The 25,139-nt window shown below is 50.1% G+C and overlaps 1 protein-coding gene across 6 annotated transcripts in view; it reads left to right on the top strand.

Annotated features, from left to right (window-relative positions):
- Nucleotides 1-25,139, top strand: part of HMCN2 (hemicentin 2) — a 172,615-nt gene that overhangs the window by 6,748 nt on the left and 140,728 nt on the right. For 5 of the 6 annotated variants that reach the window (XM_055270699.2, XM_055270694.2, XM_055270700.2 and 2 more), the window contains exons 2-6: nucleotides 13,958-14,028; nucleotides 14,513-14,671; nucleotides 15,542-15,664; nucleotides 24,071-24,242; nucleotides 24,886-24,992. In XM_055270699.2, coding sequence (XP_055126674.1) covers nucleotides 13,958-14,028; nucleotides 14,513-14,671; nucleotides 15,542-15,664; nucleotides 24,071-24,242; nucleotides 24,886-24,992 — 632 coding nt within the window. The remainder of the gene's footprint in view (nucleotides 1-13,957; nucleotides 14,029-14,512; nucleotides 14,672-15,541; nucleotides 15,665-24,070; nucleotides 24,243-24,885; nucleotides 24,993-25,139) is intronic. The other variant, XM_055270698.2, reaches the window with a different exon arrangement.

Below are 25,139 nucleotides of genomic sequence, written 5' to 3'. Positions count from 1 at the left end.
TCAGCCTTCTTAGTAGCTGGGATTACAGATGTGTGCCACCACGCCTAGCTAATTTTTGTATTTTTAGTAGAGATGGGGTTTCACCACGTTGGCCAGGCTGGTCTTGAACTCCTGACCTCAAATGATCCTCCTGCCTTGGCCTCCCAAAGTCCTGGGATTATAGGTATTAGTCACCATGCCTGGCCTCTTCTTCTTCTTCTTTTAAACTTTGAGACAGGGTCTCATTCTGTTGCCCAGGCTGGATGGCAGTGGCTCGATCATGGCTCACTGCAGCCTCAATCTCCCCAAGCTCAGGTGATCCTCCGTTTTCACCCCCAGAGTAGCTGGGACCACAGGCACATGCCACCACGCCTGGCTAATTTTTGTGTGTGTATATATATTTGGTAGAGACAGGGTCTTGCCATATTGCCCAGGTTGGTCTTGAACTCCTGGGCTCAAGCGGTCTGCCCACCTTGGCCTCCCAAAATGCTGGGATTACAGGCCTGAACCACCGCGCCTGGCCGAGCATCTTCTTTTTATTCATATTCTTCATTTGCAAAACCTTCTTGAGAATTTTATCTTTTAGATGACATATAGAAAAACTTGTCAACTTCCAAAAAATTTTTTCTACTGTGATTTTTCTTGGAATTGTGTTAAATCTTGACTTTGGGGAAGAGTTATCATTTTCAGAAAACTCCGTTGTTCTCATCCATCGGACATGCCTCTTGTTCTGTTCACATTTATTTCTTTTAGTAAAGATTCACAGTTGTTTTATTTTTGTAAAGATTCAGGTTTTTTTTCTCATAGGTTCCACCCATTTTTTTTTTAAAGATTATTTTAAGTTAGTTTGGGTTTTGTTAATATTTTGCCCAGGATTTTTTTTCCATTACATTTTTTACAAATGAGTATTGCTAGTATGTTGGAAAGGAATTCATTTCATATATTAATTTTCTTTCCAGCTTCTTTTAGTGAAGTTTTTTTTAACTGCTTCTAATTTTTTGTTAATGTCTTCAGTTTTCTAGGTTGAGAGCCACAGCTTGTCCAAATTATAATACTATCGCTTCTTTTCCAATCAAATATTTCACGTTTTAAGTGTTTTGTATACTAATCAGCGAAAACTCTCAGAACAATACCACATAATGGTGATGGCTGCAGTTATCTTGTCTTGCTTTTATTTTTTCTTTTTTTTTTTTGAGGCCGAGTCTCGCTCTCTTGCCCAGGCTGGAGTGCAGTGGTGCAGTCTCAGCTCACTGCAACCTCTGTCCCCCAGGCTCAAGCAATTCTCTCACCTCAGTCTCCTGAGTAGCTGCTATTACAGGCATGCACCACCATGCCCAGCTAATTTTCGTATTTTTAGTAGAGACAGGTTTCACCATGTTGGCCAGGCTGGTCCCAAACTCCTGACCTCAGGTGATTCACCTGCCTCAGCCTCCCAAAGTGCTGGGATTACAGGCGTGCGCCTCCACGCCCGGCCATCTTGTCTTGCTTTTGATTTTGCACCACTCATTGTATGATGTTGATTCTTGGTTTGAGTTTTTGTCATTAAGTGAAAGAAGATGCATTCACTCCTAATTTTACTAAAAAAAAAAAAAAGCTCAAAAAACAAGAAAAAGCAAAAACAAAACAAAAAATCCAAACAGGGATGGGTGTTGAATTTTAGCAAGTGATTTTCTGCTTTGTTGCAATGTTTATAAGATCCTTCTCCTGTTGACCTATTAATGTGATACATTAATTTTTTTTTTTTTTTTTTTTTTTTTTTTTTTTTTTTTTTTTTTTTTTTTTTTGAGAGACAGAGTCTCACTCTGTCGCCCAGGCTGGAGTGCAGTGGTGTGATCTTGACTCACTGCAGCTTCCACCTCCCTGGTTCAAGCAATTCTCCTGTCTCAGCTTCCCAAGTAGCTGGGACTACAGGTGTGCACCACCATGCCCAGCTAATTTTTGTATTTTTTTAGTAGAGACAGGGTTTCACTATATGTTGGCTAGGCTGGTCTCGAACTCCTGACCTCAGGTGATCTGCCTGCCTCAGCCTCCCAAAGTACTGGGATTACAGGTGTGAGCCACCACGCCTGGCCAATGCGTTAATTTTCAACTATTTTTGCATTTCTTGCATAAATCCTGCTTGGTCACGGTGGATTATTCTTTAATATACAGCTGGGTGATAGTTTCCAGCATTTTGCTTAGAGGTTTTGCCTTTTTCCATTTCATGTGTGCAATCAGTAAGTGGTGTTTTTCCTTTGTATTTTTTGTCAAGTTTTACCATCAGGGTTTAGCTTTTTCGGTTAATAATCCATTCCCTTCAAGACTTGCAAAATGGGCCGGGCGCGGTGGCTCACGCTTGTAATCCCAGCACTTTGGGAGGCCGAGGCGGGCGGATCACGAGGTCAGGAGATCGAGACCACGGTGAAACCCCGTCTCTACTAAAAAATACAAAAAAAATTAGCCGGGCGTGGTGGCGGGCGCCTGTAGTCCCAGCTACTCGGAGAGGCTGAGGCAGGAGAATGGCGTGAACCCGGGAGGCGGAGCTTGCAGTGAGCCGAGATTGCGCCACTGCACTCCAGCCTGGGCGACAGAGCGAGACTCCGTCTCAAAAAAAAAAAAAAGAATTGCAAAATGAATACATTCTTGTAAAATATTCTACTGCTACTCTCAAGAGGTGAAAACACTTTTGACACTCTGGTGTCCTTCAGATCTTGTGTGCATGTATGTGTATACATTCACTCATGTTAAACACACCTACGTTAAAAAATTATAGTATGTAAAGCATTATTCTGCCCACATGATAATGGCATGGATAACTTGCTTTATTCCCCCCACATAATATGGCATGGATATCTCTTCCTGTCAGGAAACAGAGATCCTCCCTATTGTTTTTAATGACTCTATAAGATGCCATTGGAGGAATTATCCTAATTTACCCACCCATCCCCCTACTGTGGAAAATAGGCTGCTTTCAGTTTCTTCACAATAAACACACACATATTTGCAAACATGTCTACAGAATAGATTCCCGGAGATAACATTGCTTGGTTAAAGTATAGGAGCATTTTCCATTTGGAAAGACACCATCCAACTGCCCTTAAACACACTGCGCCATCTTGTGCCTGGACCCACGGAAGATGAGACTGTTTCCCCACACTCCCACCAGCATCCGGGACATCACTCTGCCATTTTTTTCATTGTTTTTTTTGCTAGTTTCCTAGGTGGGAGATGGTGTCCTGCCTTAATCTGCATTTGTTGATCGTTGGTGACCTTCCAGTCTTCTGGAGTTTCTCCCTGGGTGTCTCTGGGGCTCCTGGGGCTCCATCATCCTTCCCAAGGGAGGAAGTGGTTTTCGCCGGTCAGAGGTGAGGATGCAGGCGGGCAGAGCAGATGTGTTTGGGCCACACACTTGCCTGGGAGCTGGAATGGCTGGGACTCTGGCTGCATGTTCCGGGTTGTGTGTGTGTACATGTGATTTTTATTGTCACCCTGAGTGACATTGCTATTTTTATTTTTTAATTTATTTTTGAGATGGAGTCTTGCTCTGTCACCTAGGCTGGAGTGCAGTGGCATGATATTGTCTCATTGCAAGCCCTGCTTCTGGGTTCAAGCGATTCTCCTGCCTCAGCCTCCTGAGTAGCTGGGATTACAGGTGCCTGCCACCATGCCTGGCTAATTTTTGTATTTTTAGTAGAGATGGGGTTTCACTATGTTGGCCAGACTGGTCATGAACTCCTGACCTCAAGTAATCCCCCTGCCTCGGCTTCCCAAAGTGCCGGGATTACAGGTGTGAGCCACCACGCCCGGCCATGACATTGCTATTAACCAGCCTTGCCTCATGAAATAGAAACGATCAGTCCTTCTTCTGAGGGGAAACTTCACTCTCTTAACCTGGCCCTGGGCACGTCCCTCCTTAGAGGCCTGGAGGTCTGAGCGGCCCATGAGGTGTGAGCTGGACTAGGCACGTCCCTGTCATTCCCAGGGCACCTGAATGTCGGCGGGGAGTGGCCTGGCTGGGCCAAATAACACCTCATCAAAGGGCTTTCCATGTGAGGAACTGTGCAGGGGAGGGGTGCTAGAAAGAGATGGCCCAGGGTGCCTGCAGGAGGAGGACCAGAAGGGTGAGGAAGCGATGGGTCTGAGGGCAGGAGGTCCCTGGAGGGGCAGGGGTGGGTAGGTGGGTGTGTCAGGTCAGCCTGTACAGCCTGAGCTGGTCTGGTTCCCGGGGATCCCCCATGTACCCATTAATCACTTACTCCATCTTCAATTCTCCAGGGGTCCCTGGGGGCCAGGCAGGGTGCTGGCTTGCCTTGGCACCTGCAGTCCAGCCAGAAAGGCCCATAGTGAATACCCAAGTTCCTAGGCATCTCATCACAGCTGTGGCTGCCCACAATGACATTCCTGAGGGAGTGACACTGAGCTGAGGTGGAGAGAAGCTGGGTGGGTGGGGGAGGGTCAGAGCAGGGCTGGGAACAGCACTGCAGGCAGAGGGAACAGCAGAAACAATGGCCGTGAGGTTGGCAGGAATATCTCCTTGATTGAACGTTAGCAGGTGGAGTTGACAGGGACACTCAGGGCGGAGCTGGGCTCCATCACTGGGTGTTCAGGGAGAGGACCTGGGAAGGAGGCCCAGAGGAGAGTTGCTTTCTGGACTCCTGGACACCGAAGAGGAGGCAGATAAAGGTTCTGAAGCCATTTTGGCTCTTTGGGCAGAACCACCCACCCAGTTGGCTCTTGTGCAATTGTGTCTGCCCCTTGAGGGTGTCTTTGAGGGAATCACGTTTGCCCAGACGGGCTCAGGGGCTGTCAGAATTCTAGCAGTCTTGATATCACTTTCTCCAACCCCTGCCCTTTAGAGATGGGATAGCTAAGTCTTGGGGAGGGGAGGCGGTTTGACGATGGTGGTGGCTAAGTGTGGGACCTGCCTGGGGTCACTGCAGCTGGAGGAGGGGGATATGTGGATGCAGGGCTGGCTCCAAAATTCCAGCCCCACTTGGAGAGAGAAGCAGGGGCAAGACAGGCCCCAGGAAGAGGCCTCGGCCTGAGATATTTCTGAGACTGGGTTCTGAGTGCCTGACTGCAGCCTTGACCGTGTCCACTGGGACACATGAAGCTGGGTGAGGAGGTGGGGCACCACGTGGGTGGGGGTTAGGCCGTTCCACCCATGCATGCTCCTCACATGTCTGAGACAGTTCATGGGGCTGGCCCCACACCCTCCTCTTGCCCAGTGGAAATAACCCCGCCTATGGCTTGGTGGTTCCAGGCCAGGCTTCTGGGGCTCACATGCTGGAAGAGGGCTTGAGTGGAGCCAAGGTCACGGGTTTAATCATCCCTGCAGCCAGCGGGCCTGCTCGGAGGGACTGCACGCCACATCTGCCCAGCTGTTTGGCAAGTGCCCACCCTCAGTCATGAACCTCCCTCCCTCTGCAGGCGCAGGACAAGGGTCTGGGGAATGAGTTCTGAGTGTCTACAGCCTCATGGGTGGTTGACAGCTTGCAACTGGGGTCAGACTGACCTAGATCGGACTCTCCTTTCTACTGCTTCCTAGTTGTAATTCCTTAGGCAGCTCACTTTACTTCCCTGAGCCTCCATTTTCTCATCTATAAAATGGGGATAATAAATAGTAGACCTCATAGGTTGTTGTAAGGCTTTTATGAGCAAATGCACGTCAAATGCTTAGAACAAAACTTGGTGCTTAGTAAACATCAAAACAATGGTAACATCACCATTACCACCATCATCACCATCACCACCACCACCGTCATTGTTTTTGGAGGCAGTGTAGTCAGTGGCAAAGGGAACAGGCGTTGGAATGAAACATTTGTGGATCTGGACATTGTACAAGGTTGAAAAGTGTTCTTCCAAAATTCATGTCCTTCCTGGGACTGCAGAATGAGACCCTATTTTCTTTTCCTTTTTTTTTTTTTGAGTCGGAGTTTTGCTCCTGTTTCCCAGGCTGGAGTACGATGGCACGATCTCGGCTCACAGCAACCTCTGCCTCCTGGGTTCAAGCGATTCTTCTGACTCAGCCTCCCAAGTAGCTGGGATTACAGGCATGCACCACCACACCTGGCTAATTTTGTATTTTAGTAGAGATGGAGTTTCTCCATGTTGGTCAGGCTGGTCTTGAGCTCCCAACCTCAGGTGATCCACCTGCCTCGGCTTCCCAAAGTGCTGGGATTACAGGCGTGAGCCACCTCACCCAGCCTGAGACCCTATTTTCTTTTTCTTTTCTTTTTTTTTCTTTTTTTTTTTTGAGACGGAGTCTCACTCTGTTGCTCAGGCTGGAGTGCAATGGCGTGATCTTGGCTCCTGCAACCTCCGCCTCCTGGGTTCAAGTGATTCTCCTGTCTCAGCCTCCCAAGTAGCTGCGATCACAGGTACGTGTCACCAGGCCCAGCTAATTTTTGTATTTTTAGTAGAGATGGGGTTTCACCATGTTCATCAGGCTGATGGTCTCGAACTCCTGACCTCGTGATCCGCCCACCTTGGCCTCCCAAAGTGCTGGGATTACAGGCATGAGCCACCACACCTGGCGACCCTATTTTCAAATAGGGTCAACTCAAATGTAATTAGCTAAGCCATGATGAGGTCATACTGCCGTAGGGTGGGCCCTTAATCCAATATGAATGATGTCCTTATAAGAAGAAGAGAAGAGACAGACACCCAGGGAGAAGGCCACGCGATGATGGAGGCAGAGATCAGAGTGAAGTGTCTACAAGCCAAGGAGCGCTAAGGGCTGCTGGCATTACCAGAAGCCAAGAGAAACACACGGGGCACATTCTTCCTCATAGCTTTCAGAGCCAGCATGGCAATGCTGACCCCTGGATTTTGGACTTCCAGCCTCTAGAACTGCAAGAGAAGAAATTTCTGTTGTTAAGCCACCCACCCAGCTTGTGGTACTTTGTTACTGCAGCTCCAGGAAACTAGTATAGACATTAACTAGCACTTACTAGTGGTTTGACTGTCACCAAGGGCATTGCTTCTGTACGTTGGCATCTTCAGTTGTAACAGGGAGACATTAATAGGACTGAGTTTAAGCTTGTAAAATAAGACGTGCTCAATGCATAGAAACAGTTGTTACCGTTACCACCACCACCACCATCATCATCGGTATCATCAATGTCAGTATCGTCATCGACATCATCATTGTCAATATTATCATCATTTTCATTGTCATCAACAGCAGCATCAGCTTTGTGCTAGGAAGGGCAGCGTGTTAAGACCTAAGGTTGTTGGGACTTTTTGTTCAGGGCCAGCCCTGCTTGGATAGGGTGAAAGAGGGAGATAAAAAGGGACTCAGTTGACTCCTCTCATGGATGAGCCCCCCGTGGGGACAAGCCAAGCGTCCTGCCCTGTTTGTCCCGGTGCCTCACTCTCCATCCTGCTGGAAGATGGAGCTTGAAATGCCACTCTTGCCAATAGCTCCCTGTCCCAGGGAAGCTTCGGGATGGTGATTGATAATGGTGCAGCAGGTCCCAGGAATGACAAATGAAGCCATGAGCCAGCCTTAATTAATGACAAAGAGGCGTCTATCTCTGTCTTGCTGCCTGGAGCTACAGGTTGAGGGTGGCAGGTGGGCAGCAAGGAGGACAGATAGGGAGTAAGCCTCCACATCCCCTTTCCTTCTTGGTATCTTGAAAGCTGGCCCTGCCCTGGATGTGATGGGAGTGGCTGGCAGGAGCTAGCTCCCAGGGCAGGTTTGGGGACTGTCTGTTCAGAGATTGCATGGGGATTGTGTGTGTGTGTGCGTGTATGTGCACGTGTCTGAGTGCATGTGTGTGTGTGTACGTGTGCACTCTGCTGAGAAAATTCTTTGTTCATAACTTGGGGCAGACATCAAAAAGCTCTTGCCTTCTGTCTTTGCTAGGGCCTGCTCTCTATCTCCAGAGGAATCACAGACACCCTTGCCGATCTGGCCAGTGCCCCTTGAGCATGGCCAGTCTCTCCACATGTCCAAGGAAACCGCATTTGGTTTCCTGTCTTGTTTCAGATCTGTTTCTCTGGGCTAGGGGCAGCGACGTCCTGTGGTGGGAGAGCCTGGGGCTCGGGTGGGCCGGGCATTCAGCGGTATTTGTTGAGTGTTAACTGAATGCCTGGCATTGTGTTGGGCACAGAATGGAAAGGTAAGTGGAACTTGGGTCCCGACCTGTAGCTGCTCAAGCAGTATGGAATTCATTGAGAAGTTTATTCTTTCACTCCTTTGGACAATATTTATTCAATATTTACTTAAGCACTTACTGTGTGCCAGGCATTGAGCTCGGTATGAGGCCTGCTGTGGCGAACGACAGAGATAGGGTCACTGCCTGCGTGATGTATCCAGTCAACTCTTGCCCCAGATCTCCCCCCCTGACATGGAGGGGCTGTCTTCTCTCGGGGCCTCAGTTTCCACATCTTTAAAAAAGATGGGGGTCTTCAGATCTCTTCCTCCTCAACGTTGTTGTTTTGTTTCTTTTGAGATGGAGTCTCGCTCTATGGCCCAGGCTGGAGTGTCGTGTCACAATCTCGGCTTCCTGCAACCTCTGCCTCCCAGGTTCAAGCAACTCTCCTGCCTCAGCCTTTTGAGTAGCTGGGATTACAAGCATGTGCCACCATGCCCAGCTAATTTTTGTATTTTTAGTAGAGATGAGGTTTCACCATGTTGGCCAGGCTGGTCTCGAACTCCTGACCTCAAGTCATCTGCCTGCCTCGGCCTCCCAGAGTGCTGAGATTACAGGCGTGAGCCACCGCGCCCGGCCCTCAACATTGTTATGTTTGTCACACAGGTTGTGGTCAAATTGGCTTTTCTGAAGTTGATTCTTGCTGAAGACCAAATGATGAAAGCCATGGTAGGTAGAATGATATCCTCCCAAAGATGTGCCTGTCCTAATGCACACAACCTGCAAATGTGTGACCTGCCATGGTGAAAGGGACTTTGCAGGTGTGACAAAGTCATGGCTCTCAAGATGGGAGATTGTCCTGGATTATCCAGGTGAGCCCTTTATAATCACAAGGGTCCTCATAAGAGGGAGGCAGGAAGCTTGGAGTCAGAGAGGGAGCTGTGATGACAGCAGTACAGGAGAGAGACAGACGCCCTACTGCTGCTTTGAAGATGGAGGAAGGAGCCATCATCCAAGGCCTCTAGCAGCTAGAAGAGGCAGGGAAACTGATCCTCCCCTAGAACCCCCAGGAGGAACGCAGCCCTGCTGACGCTTGGATTTAGGACTGCTGGCTTCCATAGCTGTGTGTGCGTGTGTGTGTGTGTGTGTGTTTTTTTTTTTTTTTTTTTTTTTTTTGAGACGGAGTCTCACTCTGTCGCCCAGGCTGGGTGCAGTGGTGCGATCTTGGCTCACTGCAAGCTCTGCCTCCCGGGTTCAGGCCATTCTCCTGCCTCAGCCTCCCGAGTAGCTGGGACTACAGGTGCCCACCACCATGCCCAGCTAATTTTTTAAAAATTTTTTAGTAGAGACGGGGTTTCACCGTGTTAACCAGGATGGTCTCGATCTCCTGACCTTGTGATCCTCCTGCCTCGGCCTCCCAAAGTGCTGGGATTACAGGCGTGAGCCACCGCGCCCGGCTTGTGTGTTGTTCTAAGGCACGAAGTTTCTAGTAATTTGTCACAGAAGCAATAGGAAACTGAGACAGAGGCCAACCTTAAAATCCTTTCCAGGGCTCTCTGGTCCAGGGGATACTTCTATTAAAATGACGTTTGACTGAGTAACTTTCTGAAAATTTGCTCACACTTACTTGTTCAGTGAAAAGAATCAGGCTAGAAATAGTATGTTATTTATATTTCAATAAAAATTCTGCTTAAAATAGTATGTATTTTTGTAAGATGTATTTATACATTTAAATATATGAATATAAAAATTAAAGATTATATACAAAAATGAAAATTATTATCTCTGGTTGGTAGAAATACAGGCAGTTGGCCGGGCACAGTGGCTCACGCCTGTAATCCCAGCACTTTGGGAGCCCAAGGCAGGCGGATCACGAGGTCAGAAGATCGAGACCATCCTGGCCAACATGGTGAAACTCTGTTTCTACTAAAAATACAAAATTAGCCGGACGTGGTGATAGGCGCCTGTAATCCCAGCTACTCAGGAGGCTGAGGCAGGAGAATGGCTTGAACTCGGGAGGCAGAGGTTGCAGAGAGCAGAGATTGCGTCACTGTACTCCAGCCTGGGTGACAGAGCGAGACTCTGTCTCAAAAAAAAAAAAAAAAAAAAAAATACAGGCAGTTGTGCCCCCTTCCCTTTTTTGTTTTGCTTTGTTTTGCCTGTCAGGAATTTCTATGTCTAGTTCCCGCGGAGCAGGAGTTAAGAAGAGCTCTGTTCTTGAGGTTGTCCAGACCTGGGCTCATATCCCAGCACTGCCACTTATTGGCTGTGTGTCACTGGAAAAGTTACTGTCTCTGGGCTTCCATGTTCTCCTCTGTAAAAATGTGGGTAAGACTTGGACCCTAGCACTTTGGGAGGCCGAGGCGGGTGGATCACATGAGGCCAAGAGTTTGAGACCAGCCTGGCCAACATGGTGAAACCCTGTCTCTACTAGAAACACAAAAAAATTAGCCAGGCATGGCGGTACACCTCTGTAATCCCAGCTACTTGGGATACTGAGGCACAAGAATCACTTGAGCCTGGGAACTGGAGGTTGCAGTGAGCCAGGATCGTGCCACTGCACTCCAGCCTGGGTGATGGAGTGAGGCTCAGTCTCAAAAAAAAAAGGCCTGGCGCAGTGGCTCATGCCTGCTGTAATCGCAGCACTTTGGGAGGCTGAGGTGGGCGGATCACCTGAGGTCAGGAGTTTGAGACCAGCCTGGCCAACATGGCAAAACCCCATCTCTACTAAAAATACAAAAATTAGCTGGGTATGGTGGCAGGCACCTGTAATCCCAGCTACTAGGCTGGGGCAGGAGAATCACCTGAACCCAGGAGGCGGAGGCTGGAGTGAGCTGAGATTGTACCACTGTGGTCCAGCCTGGGTGACAGAGCAAGACTCCATCTCAAAAAAAAAAAAAAAAGGCTTGGACCTACCAGGTGCTAGGAGGAATTCAGTGAGCTGAAACACAGGAAGCATCTCAGGACATAGCCTGGCACTTACAAGGTATTTAGTAACTGTCATTATCATTCATGTCATGTTAATTTCTTTTTACAATGAACATGTGTGATTACCTAACAATGAAATAACCAGCACTGAGTAAAATGATTGCTCTTCTTTTTTTTTTTTCTTTTTTTTGAGACAGAGTCTCGCTCTGTTGCCCAGGCTGAAGTACAGTGGCACCATCTTCGCTCACTGCAAGCTCTGCCTCGTGGGTTCACGCCATTCTCCTGCCTCAGCCTCCTGAGTAGCTGGGACTACAGGCGCCCGCCACCACGCCCAGCTAATTTTTTATATTTTTAGTAGAGACGGGGTTTCACCGTGTTAGCCAGGATGGGCTCGATCTCCTAACCTCGTGATCCACCCACCTTGGCCTCGCAAAGTGCTGGGATTACAGGCGTGAGCCACCGTGCCCGGCCAATGATTGCTTTTCTTAGTCAAAGTAGAATTTGAGGGCCTCATATTGAAGCAACACTGTCTTTGACTGCACTGTGTGAGAACAGCCGCTGGAGCCTGGCCAAGTGCACGCTCACGTCAGCAGTGCCTCTTCCTATTTGCTGAGCCTTTGCTCCATGCCAAGTTGCGTGCTAAGCTCCGTGCCAGGGGTTTAGCTATCTGGCTTCACTAAATTCTCACAGCGATGGTTCTTGGTCAGGAGAAATGGTGTTGTTACATGTCTCGTTCTACAGATGAAGAAACTGAGGCTTGGGGCAGTGAAGTGAGCTCTGCCTGAGGGACCATAGCCCAAAAAGGATAAAGGAAGGATTCCAATCAGATCTGGCTGAGCTCCAAGGCTGAGGACTGAGCTGCTGCAGTTGGGCTGAATTCGTTACTGTGTAGTTCAGAGGAAAGGATGTGGTGGGGATGGCGAGGGCAGGTGAGGGAGGACAGGGTGGGACGAGACGGATAAACACAGACGACAGGGACAGGGGCCACGGGGGAAGCTGGTGTCAGCTCATCCTTGATCATTGTGGGGCATGCTGGATAATTCTACAGGCTCTTCTTTCTAAGAAAGACTGAGGTCTGCCAACTGGTTGCTGAGAATGAAAGTTTGTTTAGAGCGACTGGAATTTAGAATTCCTGAACTAAAAATAGTCTGTTATTAGAGTTCACTGAGGCTGGGCACAGTGGCTCACACCTGTAATCCCAGCACTTTGGGAGGCTGAGGTGGGTGGATCACTTGAGGTCAGGAGTTCAAGACCAGCCTGGCCAACATGGCGAAACCCCGTCTCTACTAAAAATACAAAAATTTGCTGGGCATGATGGCACATGACTATGGTCCGAGCTACTCAGGGGGCTGAGGCAAGAGAATCGCTTGAACCTGGGAGGTGGAGGTTGCGGTGAGCCGAGATCATGCCACTATACTGCAGCCTGGGCGACAGAGCGAGACTCTTTCTCAATAAATAAATAAACAAAATAAAATACATAGAGTTCACCGAGGACTCAAATATTTTCCTAAGAAACCTGAGGTCCACACGACCTTGCACAATCTCCACTGTGCGCTTATCCGCAAGGCTCCCTGGAACCCAGCTCTGCTGTGCAGCACTGGTAGTATTGTCTTGTGTTGGCGTGGATCTCCATTACTGCTATTTTTTTTTTAAACTCTTTATTAGTGAACATTTCAAACATATACAACATAAGTAGAAGAGAATAATGAATCTCCATGTACCCATCACCCAGCATCGCCAAATATTAAACAACCCCGTCATTCTCGTCTCGTCTGTACCTCTTCCCACCCCCAACCCCCACTCAGTGACGGTCATTTGTTCTAGTGCTTTGCTTATGGGGTAAATTTACATACATTGAAATGCTCTGATCTTAGCTGCACACTTTTGACAAATGATACACTGAGGAACCCACATTCCTATCACAATATAGAATGTTTCTGTCTCAGACAGTTCCTTCCAAGTCAAGCTCCTCAGGCAACCTCTGTTCTGTTTTTCTTCACCTTAGATTAATTTTGACTGTTCCAAAACTTACTATAAATGGAACCATACTGTGTGTGCTGTTTTGCGTCTGGCTTCTCTCACGTGGGAGGCACCCCTGTTGTTGCCTGTATCGGTAGTTGTCCTGTCTTATTGCTGAGGACAACCTGGTTCTGTGAATTTACCAGTTTGTTTATCTCTCCACCGGATGATGGACATCTGGCTTGTGTCCAGTGTTGGACTGTTGTGAATACAGCTGCTATGAACCTTTGAGTACAAGCCTTTGTGTGAACATATGTTTTCATTTCTCTTGGGGACATACCTAGGTGTGGAATGGCTGGACCCCATGGTAGATGCATGTGTAACGTTTTAGAAACTTCCATTGTCTTCCAAAGTGGTTAAACCATTTTGCGTTCCCACCAGCAGTGAATGAAAGTTCCAGTTGCTCCATATCCTTGCCAACCTTGAGTGCAGTCAATCTTTGTCATTTTTATTGCTGTTCTATTTAAAATGAGCTCATGCATAGATGGGGTTTCTGGAAGGTTTTTCTCTTGTTGAGCAGCTGGTGTTGGAGAGTTGCTGTGTGTCCCAAAATGGATTGTTTGTTTGCTTCTCGTTTCTTTGTCTTCCCGGAATTCTTTCTCCACTGAGTGGCAGCCGGTGTGATGGTGGAGGTGGGGGTTCTTAGGGGAGTCTTGGTCACCAAAGGTTGGGAGCTGCTATCCGGAGGAAGGAGCTGGGGCCTGCCCTCTGCCTCACCTCTGCTTCCCTGGAGCTCGGGTCCTGCTTTGGTGCTGGGCATGGGGCAGAGTGGTCTGACCTTGTTTCCTGGTCTGATCCTGCAGCTCTGGGAGCTGCTCCTTGATCTCTCCCCATCTTGAGTGCCAGCCTCAGCTCCTCTGAACATCCATCCTCATGTCACCGCCAAACCAGCCCACTGGGCTGTGTGTCTAGGAGTCCCAGCCCATCTGGGCATCCCTCTCTCTTCTCCACAGATATTGGCCCAGTGACCCTCACGGCGGACCCCACGGTGTTTCAGAGGGAGCTGAGAGAACTCTACGTGCAGGTGGGCAGCCCCTGACCCTCTGTCCCACTCTTCCCAGTCTGTGTCCCACCAAGAGGGTTTGGTGAGGTAGCTTCGAGTGATTTCCTCTTGCCCAGCCTCCACCTCTCCCTCCTCCTGGGCGAATGCGTGGCTTCCTTAGGCCATCTGTTAGCTGCTCCCATGGCCCCCTCCATCCTTGCCCACTTGAAGTACTCGTCATGGTGCTGGACTTACTGGTGTAGTGACTGCCCTCCATGCCAGGTTCTGTGGGGGTGGGCCCGTGTCACTCTTGCATGGATGGATGAATGAATGAATGAATGATGCTGCTTGTCTACAGTTAAAGCAGGTTGGATGTTATATCGTGTCTCCGGGAAGAAAGTGACTGGGTGGGCAGGAGGTGACAGTTCAAGGTGACTCCCCACGCCCAATAGTTTTGGAGATGTCCCTGGGTGGGTCCCATCTGGAGGAGGCAGGTGGCAGCTGCTGACACGCTCCTGCCCTCCAGGGAGGTGGTGACTGCCCGGAGATGAGTGTGGGGGCCATTAAGGCTGCCGTGGAGGTTGCCAACCCCGGCTCCTTCATCTACGTCTTCTCGGATGCCCGCGCCAAAGACTATCACAAGAAGGAAGAGCTGCTGCGGCTCCTGCAGCTCAAACAATCACAGGTGGGTGAACCGGCTGTGGGGGCCCAAGTGGGGTCCCCCAGGGGTCCTGAGGAAGCTGGGGTCTCTCTCACCACCTGAGCCACCTCCTGGAGAGCAGAGCTGGGCACTTCTCTTCCACAGCCTTGGGTCCAGCCTCTGCCATGCATGGCCAGAGCCTCGGAACCAAGTTGGCCCAGGAGGTGTGAGTGTGCTCTCCTGCTGTAGGCCCGGGCCGGGGCTCACACTTCCCTGGCGCAGCTTGTTCCTGTTGGAGACCACACCACCTACTCCTCTCACCCCCATCAAAGTCTAGGCAACCCATCTTCCTCCTGGCACCGCCTCTGCTCCTGTTCTCTGCCGTTCATGTCCCCTTTGCCATCGTCTCAGGGTTTGGAAGACCTGTCGGATCCCTTGCTTCTGGCTTTTGCAGTGAGGGCTGGGAGAGGGGACATGATCGAGGGAGGGAGAAGGGCCAGCTCTTTGGCATCCTCCGGCAAGATCCACAGGGCCGGGACTGCTTCTCTGCCACCACGTCTAGAACTTGCTTGGGTTCTTCAAGGTCCTTCTAAGTCTGCAGCCTCCAGGGGCCACTCTGAGATGAGTCGACTTCCACGCTTTTCTTTGTTGTTGATTTAATAGCAGTTCTCAATATGGAGCACCTACTGTTTTCCTGGCCCTGTGCTGAGCACTTGTCCTGCATCAGCTCCTGATCCCCATGAGATGGGCACTTCTATTTTCCCTTCTATTCATGTGTCATGTGTCATTCTATACATGTGACAGACAGAGGAGAGGGCCCACTCCAGGTCACTCCACGCTGGTCTAGGTCCTGCTGCTCACCCCTGAAGCAGCCGGCCAGGGAAGTCGAGAGCAGGCTGCACGTCCATCTTCCAGGTGGTCTTTGTGCTGACGGGGGACTGTGGCGACCGCACCCATCCTGGCTACCTGGCTTATGAGGAGATCGCTGCCACCAGCTCTGGGCAGGTGTTCCACCTGGACAAGCAGCAAGTGACAGAGGTGAGCAGCACCGGGAGGGGGTACCATCCCGGAGCCCATCACTCGGGCACAGTGAGGACATTGACCATCCCTGGGGCTCAAGGTGGTTGAATGACAATCAATCACCCAGAGATGCAGGGACATGTATATAGCTGAGCAGCACTGGGTGCGCGCCTGTAGCAGGCACAGGATGCACTGTGCTCAGGCCACCACATCATCTCATCTCGCTAAACTCTTCCACCTGTCCCAAAGGCAGGTGCTTCCGTGTTTCCAGGCAAAATTGTGCAGGTAAAGAGGCTGAGGCTTGACACAGCCCCTTGGGATGGCCTGGGTTCAGCAGTTGGTCCAGGCTGACAAGGTGGCCCCAGAGAGTGTGGCAGAAATGTGGGTATGGGGCATCTTCTGAGTGTCTCCCCAGAGTCAGGGAACCTGGGGTGGCTGGAGGAGCACAGGAGCTCTCAGGTTCAGGCAGTGGTGCTGGGCACTGGGCAGGGAGGAGCTGGCTTGCTGTGTGGCCTACAGTGCCGGGATCTGGGTTCACTCAGAGCCCAGTGCTCCACAGGCACCTGCCACCCAGGCTTTCTCCGGAACAGGGGTCTGTCCTTCCTCCTCTCGGGGCTCCCTGGTATCATCGTATTCAGGGCTGCCCCTGCTTTCCCTCCACCCCACACTCCCATCCCCTCCCAGGAGCACAGGGTCCTTTCAGGGGCCAACTGGGAAATGATTAACAACACTCTCTCCGGAAAGGACAAGCACACCCATTTCCGTGGTGTAAATGTTCCCACCTCGGCTGATTGCAAGTCACAGTTGGGAAGTGACGCTGACACTCAGCTTTCCTGAGCCTACACAAGTGGCTCCCACACAGCACTGGATCCCACACAGGCACATCTCACCACCAGGTCCCTCCCGCTTGTCTTCTGGAGAATGTCCAGCCCCTTATCTGACCCCTCCTCCTCCCCTGGCTCCTTCTCACCTTCCTAGTCTTGGCTTAAGCGCACCGCCTCACGGAGACCCTCCTTGATTTCCTCTCAAGATTAAGTCTCCTATCGCTTGAACCTGGGAGGCGGAGGTTGTGGTGAGCCAAGATCGTGCCATTGCACCACTCTAGCCTGGGCAACAAGAGCGAAACTCCATCTAAAAAAACAAACAAACAAACAAAAAAGATTAGGTCTCCTTGTGTGCCCCTCCCAGCTCCCTGTGTTACTTTGCATAATCGTAAATTTGTAACTGTGCGATTATTAAATGTCACTAGGCTGTGAAGTTTCCAGGGGCTGGGCTGTGAGTCCTGATGGCCACAGCCTTCCCAGCAGTTTACATTTCTCAGCTCAGAGCAGGTGTTGGGTAAATAGCTGGTGAATGGACAGGGTCCCTTGTGCTCAAGTCCCTGGTAAGAGGAAGCAGAGAGAGAGGCAGGGTGTCTGAGGCTGGCCATGGCCTCGAGCCAGTCCTGCTTTGTTGCTTCTGGGAGACGGTTTTGTGTGTGTATATTTATGAGCTGCAGAGAGCTATCTCCAGGAGTGTGTTTAGATTAGCGTGCCTTAACTCCCTGTTAACAGATGGCATTTATGGTTCTCTGCGACACTTTCGGCTTCATTTTTTTGGCATGTCAGCCTACCCTGGCACCGAGTCAACCAACAAGGGTGGGAGGCATTTCACAGTGGAAGGATGGGTTGGTTCTTGCTTTTGGGGAGAACTATCTGGCCAAATGCATGGGAACTGGGTTCCTGCCAGGGGCAAATCAGACACAGAGCAGCTGGGCAGGTCAATGGGGGCCACTTGCCCAGGTGTGAGGCTGGGCTGTCCTAAGCCTCTTCCTTGAGGTTGGGAACCTGGGCAAGTCCACTACTCCCGGCTGTGGTGCCAGCTTTCTGCTGTGAGAGTCTGGCCGGGCAGCATGTGTCTGACTCAGTAGGACCACCAGTGGCCAGAATTGGCTACCTCTAGGTAGAGGCCTGGAGCCCTCTCCTTCCTGGACATGGAGCTCTGTCGTTCTTTAGCTTAATGCCTTGGACATAGCCTCTTCCAGATGTTCCCAGACATTTGGCAAGCCTGGGAAGGTGGCTGGGCAGCCAGGGCTGCGGTCACCCTCCCAGGAGAGATGAATGGTGCCTTCACCCTAGCCAAGGGACCTCCAGCTGGGAGAACTCCCCAGAAGTTGCAAAAGGCTCCAAACTATGTGTGTGTCATTAATCCTTTTTACCTCTTCCGAGTGCATCCAGTGCAGCCCGAGAGGCATCATGCACTCTCCTCCCCTTGTTTGCCAAGCTCCTGCCCCGGGCCAGGCGCAGCTCTGAGTGCTGATAGGGAGGTGGCCATCAGTCACAGCTAGGGCTTACTGCTTTGGAGCATTTCACTTTTTTTCAATTGCGAAGTTGGCCTCACTAGTACCTGGCTCACCCTTTGGGGTTCCAGGGTAACTAAAGGAAGGTGAGGATCTCTCCCTGGTAGGGGAAATTTGGAGCTTTTACAATCCTTAAACAGACAGGGAATCATGTCAGAGGCAGGCAACGTGGCCCCTTCAACCTGCCCCAAAGGTGTGCATTTTGATTAAGACTTAGGTAAGTCCAAGCACCTGCTGTGCCAGCGCAGCCTCCCCCAAGTTCCCCGGCAGACACACAGCTCAACGCACTGTCACCAGCCCCAACAGTGGTGGGGGTGGGGCCAGCACAGCTGGGCAAACCTGCCTGTCCTGCAGCTCCCCCGTGCCCGGGAAAGCCCCTCCATCTTTTTTTCCTGGGAGAGCACTGGGCCTCTTGCTCTCCTCCGCATCTTCCACCCGACAACTCACATGTTCCAGCACAGCCGGTTCTGGGGGCTGGGAGCCTTCCCATGTCCAGCACCGGCAGGCACAAAGGGTGAATTGCCCAGGTTCTGTGCATCTGCTAGGAGAAAGGTGTCCTTCTAAGACAGTAAGGGTGGGCGGAAGATGGAGGGGTGAGGGGGAGCTGCTGGGGGAGCATCTGACCAGGTGGCTCTGATTAATTCATCAGCAGGGGCCCAGAGATGACCTCATCCTGGACCCCTCCAGGGGGAGGTGGTTAGAGCTTGGACTCCGGGGCAAGAGGCCTGGCTTCAGACTTACCTGCAGGGTGACCTCCAGCACAGTCCTCAACCTCTCTGGGGCGCACTTTCTTCTTGTGTGCAGTTGGATTAACGAGAGCCCATACCTGGTGAGATGGTAGCTAGGGTGAGAGGAAGCCTTGCATGGGAAGCTCTTGGTAAGAGTTCACGATGGCTAAATGCCATCCCACCACCCTGTGCTTCAGTGTGGAGCCCAGGATATGCCCCTTAGTTCCATCAACACCCCCTGAAGACTAGGAACTCTCTCTGGAAAAGATTCTCTGCTAGGGCAAGTGCCCAGGGTGCCCAGCTGGCAAGGGGCAAAACCCCCAGACTAGGGTCCTCTCTCTGTCACTTCACGGTGAGCCTCCTGGCACAGGGCCCAGGACCCATAGCCCCATCCTCAGTGTTCTCATCTGTGCCTCGGGGGCCCATTCGCCCCCTGGCTTTCCTTCCTTGCTTCCTCAGCCGCCCTGGCTGTCAAGTGTTCTGGGAGGATCCTCAGGGATGATTTATCTGCTGCGAAGGGTCGAGCAGCAGCCATCTGGCTGGGGGAGCAGTGCCAGATTTTTCATTCCTTCCCCATCGGTGACAGAGATGAGCCCCAGTGCATTGCAGGCTTGCTGGTCCCCCAGCCCCTCTAACATCTGGAAGCCATTGCCTTCACCAGATAAACATTGAGCTGGCTTAATGAAGGCTCCCTGCACTGGAGCCCTGGGGGCACCACAGGTCTAGAAGGCAATGTCCCCAGGCCTGGGCCTACAGGGGGTCTGGCCCTACTGTGGGCAAGAGGGTCAGCCCCCCAACTCCCAAGTGGGGATATGCTTACAGGGCAGGCCATCCTGTGGGTCACTGGCTTTCTGCCTTGTGTCCCAGCCCTCTCTGTGGTTCAGTAGCCTGAATTGCCAAGCATCTTCCCTCCATCAGAACATCCTAGAATGAGCTTGTAACAGCAGTTACGACACAGTAGCAGGTGTCACTCCTTTGGGTAATTGTCGACTGGTGCTTTGCTCAGTGACGCTTCCCTCCTGACCCCTGACAAGGCCTGGCCCAGAGGAAGGGGACGGTGGTCACGGACCTGCTTCTTTGCTGTTGGAGGAGTTGCCTCACGTGCTCGGTGGGCTTCTGTGGGCCTCTCCAGCTGGGAGTCCTCAGCCACTGCTCCCTTCTGTCCACCCCCACATGGACGAAGAACCTTGTCCTCATTCCTTGGCTAAGACAGGTGGGACCTTTTCAAGAGACACATTGCTTAGAAAGCTAGGCAAGACACAACAATGAAGTAGCTCCAATTATAAAAACAGATGCATTTTCAGAATACAGAATTCTTATCATGTGAGAGTTGAAATCTAGCCATAAACTTCTAGGCACATATCCTCTAGCTCAGTCTGAAAAAAAAAAACAAAAAGCAACAACCTCATTTTCCAATTCTTTTGATTCCTTTCCCTTTTTGTAGAGGATCACATGGTAAGCAGAGCTGAAGGACTATGATTTAGAGCAAGAATGACCAATAAGTAGCATGCAAGACACCATTTTCAAAACCCGTATTCGTGGCAGACATTGCTAATCAATCACAGAACTTTTTCTACTTGGGGCTGAATGTGGCTTTGCCTTTCTTCTTCAGACAGCTTTCCAGGAAGCATTTCCGGTAGCTTGGAGTTGGTAAGCAGCAGTATACCACTGTGATTGTTCAGGTGTATGTTAAAGTCACAGCATACTTGCATACTTGATGTTTGTTTGAGATGGAGTTTAGCTCTTGTCACTCAGGCTGGAATGCAGTGGCATGATCTCAGCTCACTGCAAACTCTGCCTCCTGGGTTCAAGCGATTCCCCTGCCTCAGCCTCCTGAGTAGCTGGGATTACAGGCACCTGCCACCATGCCCAGCTAATTTTTGTATTTTTAGTAGAGATGGAGTTTCACTGTGTTGGCCAGGCTAGTCTCAAACTTCTGCTTTAAGGTGATCCGCCCGCCTCGGCCTCCCAAAGTGCTGGGATTACAGGTGTGAGCCACAGTGCCCGGCCGCATACTTGTTATTTTTAAATGACTTGACTTTAATAAAAAATTACTATGAAGAATTTCCAAGATACAGAAAAGTAAAAAGAACACACCTACCAACTAGATACAACAATTGTTAACATTTCTGCTCGGCTTGCTTTATCTGTCTCTTTATACTTTTTGCTGAATCATGACACCTTATCTATAAATAATTCAGCATGGATTTCTGAAAAAACATAGTCTTCAACATAACCCACAATATCATCTAATAAAATTAATGAGTTTCCTAGTATCATCCTATACACAGCCCATGTTCAAATTTCCCTATCTGTCTTCAAACTATCTTTGATCACAGTTTTCGTCAAATCAGGATTTCATCAAGGGCTGTGCGTTTCGTTTGGTTGTTACGTCTATTAAGTCCTTTGGTCTGAAGCCATCAGCTCTTCTTTTTATGACACTAAGCTGTTCAAGAGGCATGGACTTGTACCCTGTCCCATGTTCTGAATTCTTCTGATTATTTCCTCGTGGTGTCATTCACTTTTTTTTTTAATCCCCTGTGTTTCCCCCAAACTGGATAAGTCCAAAGGTCTGATTCGATGAAGGCTGACCTTTTTGGTAGGAATATTTCCTAGTTGGTGCTAAGTGTGTCTTCTGTTGTATCACACCAGGAGGCAAATAGTGTCTGAGCATCCTACTATTACTGATGATAAGTTTGATGACTGGGTCAGAGTGACGACAGACAGCTCTCTGCATGGTTGGGCCGCGTTTTTGCCTTTATGACTCAAGTGGGTAATGTTCTCGCTCTGTGCGGACATCTAGTTCCCATCAACCTTTCATCTAACAGTTTTAGCATCCACTGAGGACTCTTGCCTGAAATGATTTTTCATTAGGGGTTGCAAAATGATGATTTCCTAACTGCATCATTCCTCCCACATTTATCAGTGGGCATTCTTCCAAGAAGAAGAACTTTTATGCATCAAAAGTGATGGATGACTTGGTTTCTCTGAAGTACAATTTTTATTGAAAAGGCACGGAATCACACTTAGCTCTTTCTCTTCAATTAAGGAGTACTTCGGTGGTGGCAGGGGAGGATCTACTGTTTTGAATTTTGCTTTCTCTTTTTTGAGTACCATTATGTGCACATGGATTATATTATTCAATGTGTTTCAATTGGAGTTGGCAAGTAACAGTATACCACTGTGATTGTTCAGGTGTATATTAAAGTCACAGCATACTCGCATACTTGATTTTTGTTTGTTTGTTTGTTTGTTTGTTTGTTTGAGATGGAACTTCTCTTTTGGGCTCAAGTTATCCCAAATGTAGTCAGTGGGAGCTCCTTCAAGCTGGTTCATGTGTCCTTTTGATATGTCCCTATTTGTCTTTGAGAACTTCTTTGTTTTATGGAATAACCCATCATCCCAGGCTCACCTTATAAATTGCCTGCCCCAGACCTGGAATTAGCCACTTCTTCAAGGAATCCTAGTAGGGAATGGTATTTAGAAACCAAGATCTAGGTACTGGTGGTGATCATTGATATTGAGACTTGGGGCCATCACTGCTTCTGGATCAATTGCTCTACTTATCTATCTATCTATCTATCTATCTATCTATCTATCTATCTACCTACCTATCTACCTACCTACCTACCTACCTACCTACCTACCTACCTATCAATCTATCAATCTATCATCTATCTCTATCTGGAGAACTTATACTGATATATCCAATTCAAATTTCACATTGTGGATCTTTTACTTAGCTCATTTGATTTGAGACTTGCAGCTCTCTCTTACATTTGTTTATAAGAAAAAAATCTTGAATCCGAAAATATTGACATCTTTACTTATTTGCTTTATCCAATAAGATATATAAAATGGGTTCAAAATCACAATTCTGATAGTTCTTCCAAATTAAATCTACTCACTAAAGTTTTTTTTTTTTTTTTTTTTCAGTTCTTTTTGTCCTACTGAGAAAGGATAGTTGAACCGCTGGGTTCGGAATTCAGTTGGAGATGTTCTTTTCTCTCTGTGATTGTGGTACCGATTTTATGGTTGAGCTAATTGTCTCAGTTTTAGGGTTTGCACAGGATGGACGCTCTTTGAGATAACTTGGCCTGGAAAGAGAAGGTCCAGACTTGAAGGGGCCCCCTTCCTCTCCCTCTTTCTTGGTTTCCTTGCTGGAATCTAGGTGACTTGGCTATTGCAAAGGAGGAGATGTGAGCTGGGGAGGGGAGGGGTATGGAGTGAGGTGCCTGAGAGGTGGACTTGAGGTCAGCCTGATGGCTCTGCCCAGGAGACGCATGTCCTACTGAACTCACACAGCCAGCAAGTGCCTCCCGAGCACTCACTCCGTGCCTGGCAGTGAGCTCAGGGCTGAGATACACATGAGCACAGCAGAGGGTCTCTGCCCCCACAGAGCTCCCAGGCCAGTAGGGATGAGAAGCCCAAATCCAATAAATGTGAATGACTGGAGTGCAGATTGCTGCAAAATGGTATGTATCAGGGAACAGAGCCTTTTCAGGATTAGAGAGGCCTCTTCAAGCAGCAAGCTGAAGAATAGCAAGGAGATGGTCGATGAGGAGGCAGGGCATTCCTGCAAAGAGCATGGCATGTGTGGGTGGGGGCTGCCTGTGGGAGGGGTGGGGTCCAGTGTAGCAGGCAGGGGGAGGCAGTGGCACAGTGACCTTGGGTTGGCATAGGTGCCTAGGACCATAGAACATAGGGTCTTGAAGGCCATGATCAGGATTTGGAGAAACTAAATAAGTTTGTGCTCAGTTTGTGGTAGGGGGAGTGTCTCTGAGGGAGTTTGGGAACCTCCTAAAGTCATATCCTAAATGTGCACCTAAGGGATAGAATGGTATCCCAGGCAGAGGGTTCTTACCTTTTGTCTGATTGTGGATTGGAAAGAGACCTGAAGTCTTTGCAGCAGTGCCTGTCAGTCCTGCTTAGGGAACATGGCACCCTGGTGGGAGCACAGTTGGAGGCCCCTGGGATAATCAGTCATGAACTACATTGGTCTGGGGGAGTTTCCAGGGTTCATTGTGTGTAAGAGGCACCAAGAGGGCTTCCTGGAGGAAGTGTGGGTACTGTGGAAGGAGGCCAGGTGGAGAAGTGGGGAAGAGTCTTCCCAGCAGAGGGACACACCCTTGCTCCTTCCCTCTGTGCTGAGTCCTCCGAATGCCTCAATTCAGGCTTCACAGCTTGGAGCCTATGGAAGCCAGGAGGGTCACAATGTGTGAATCAGGCCTGGTGTTGGACATGGAGGAGTGGGGTGGCCTTGGGCGACCTGGAAAGTTTGTATGCTGCCTAAAATCCATGGGAGGGGGAAGACATTGTGGGCACCTGCTGGCATCAGCGCCTCATACTTGCCTCCAGGTGCTGAAGTGGGTGGAGTCAGCGATCCAGGCCTCTAAGGTGCACCTGCTGTCCACAGACCACGAGGAGGAGGGGGAGCACACATGGAGACTCCCCTTTGACCCCAGCCTGAAGGAGGTCACCATCTCATTGAGTGGGCCAGGGCCTGAGATTGAAGTCCAAGATCCGCTGGGTATGGACCACCCCGGGGCTGGCCTCCTCTTTCACCCCAAGACTGAGCTGGAAGCCCAGGATAGGACAAAGAAAGAGAGCAAGGGTGACAGGGCTTCAGACATGAGGCTCCAGGAATAGGGAAAAGTGAGGTCGGGGGGCGGGGCACGAAGTGGAGAGAGGGCGCCCATGGTGTGTGAGGAAGCAAGAGAGCCATAGCAACCGATGATGGGAATTAAAGTAATGGCGGTCCCTGCATCGTGAGGCTCTCACCAAGTCTTTTCCATGGTACCCCAGTGGATTCTCATGGTGGTGGGAACTTGTAGCATATTGTACAGATGGGAAGCTGGGGTTCCAGGTGCTGAGTGCTCATCAAGGTCAACAGAGTCAGGGGCAGTGTGATTCAGACATGGTCACCTGACCCAGTGGTGCTCTGAGGATGTCATGAGCACTCAGGTCTAGAGGCCGGGCACACAGCCCGCCCCTGGGGATCCCTGAGGGTGGAGCGTGGAGTGAGGCAGTGGCTGAGGACCACCAAGACCCCTTGTCAGTTCCGGGAAGACTGAGGCTAGTGTTTGGTGCACTGTGGATTCCTGGAGACATGTGGGGCTCCTGCCACCCCCAGGAAAGGGTTAGGGACTGAGCAGCCCTTGGGGCTTCCACAGGGAGGATCCTGCAGGAGGACGAGGGCCTCAACGTGCTTCTCAACATCCCTGACTCGGCCAAGGTCGTAGCCTTTAAGCCTGAGCATCCGGGGCTGTGGTCCATCAAGGTAGGGGCACTGGGTTGCAGGAGAAGGGTCTGACTAGCTTTACTGGGCTGGAACCAGCTTCCTCCTGCTTGCCCTGGGGAGCCTGTGGCCTCGGAAGGCTGATGGCTACAGTGTGGGTGGTGATGTGGTCATATCAATAGAAGTAAA

This window comes from Symphalangus syndactylus, chromosome 3, assembly GCF_028878055.3.
Source record: "Symphalangus syndactylus isolate Jambi chromosome 3, NHGRI_mSymSyn1-v2.1_pri, whole genome shotgun sequence".
NCBI classification, from domain to species: domain Eukaryota; kingdom Metazoa; phylum Chordata; class Mammalia; order Primates; family Hylobatidae; genus Symphalangus; species Symphalangus syndactylus.
Note: the sequence above shows the minus strand (reverse complement) of the source record. Positions and strands in the feature narration are given on the sequence as shown.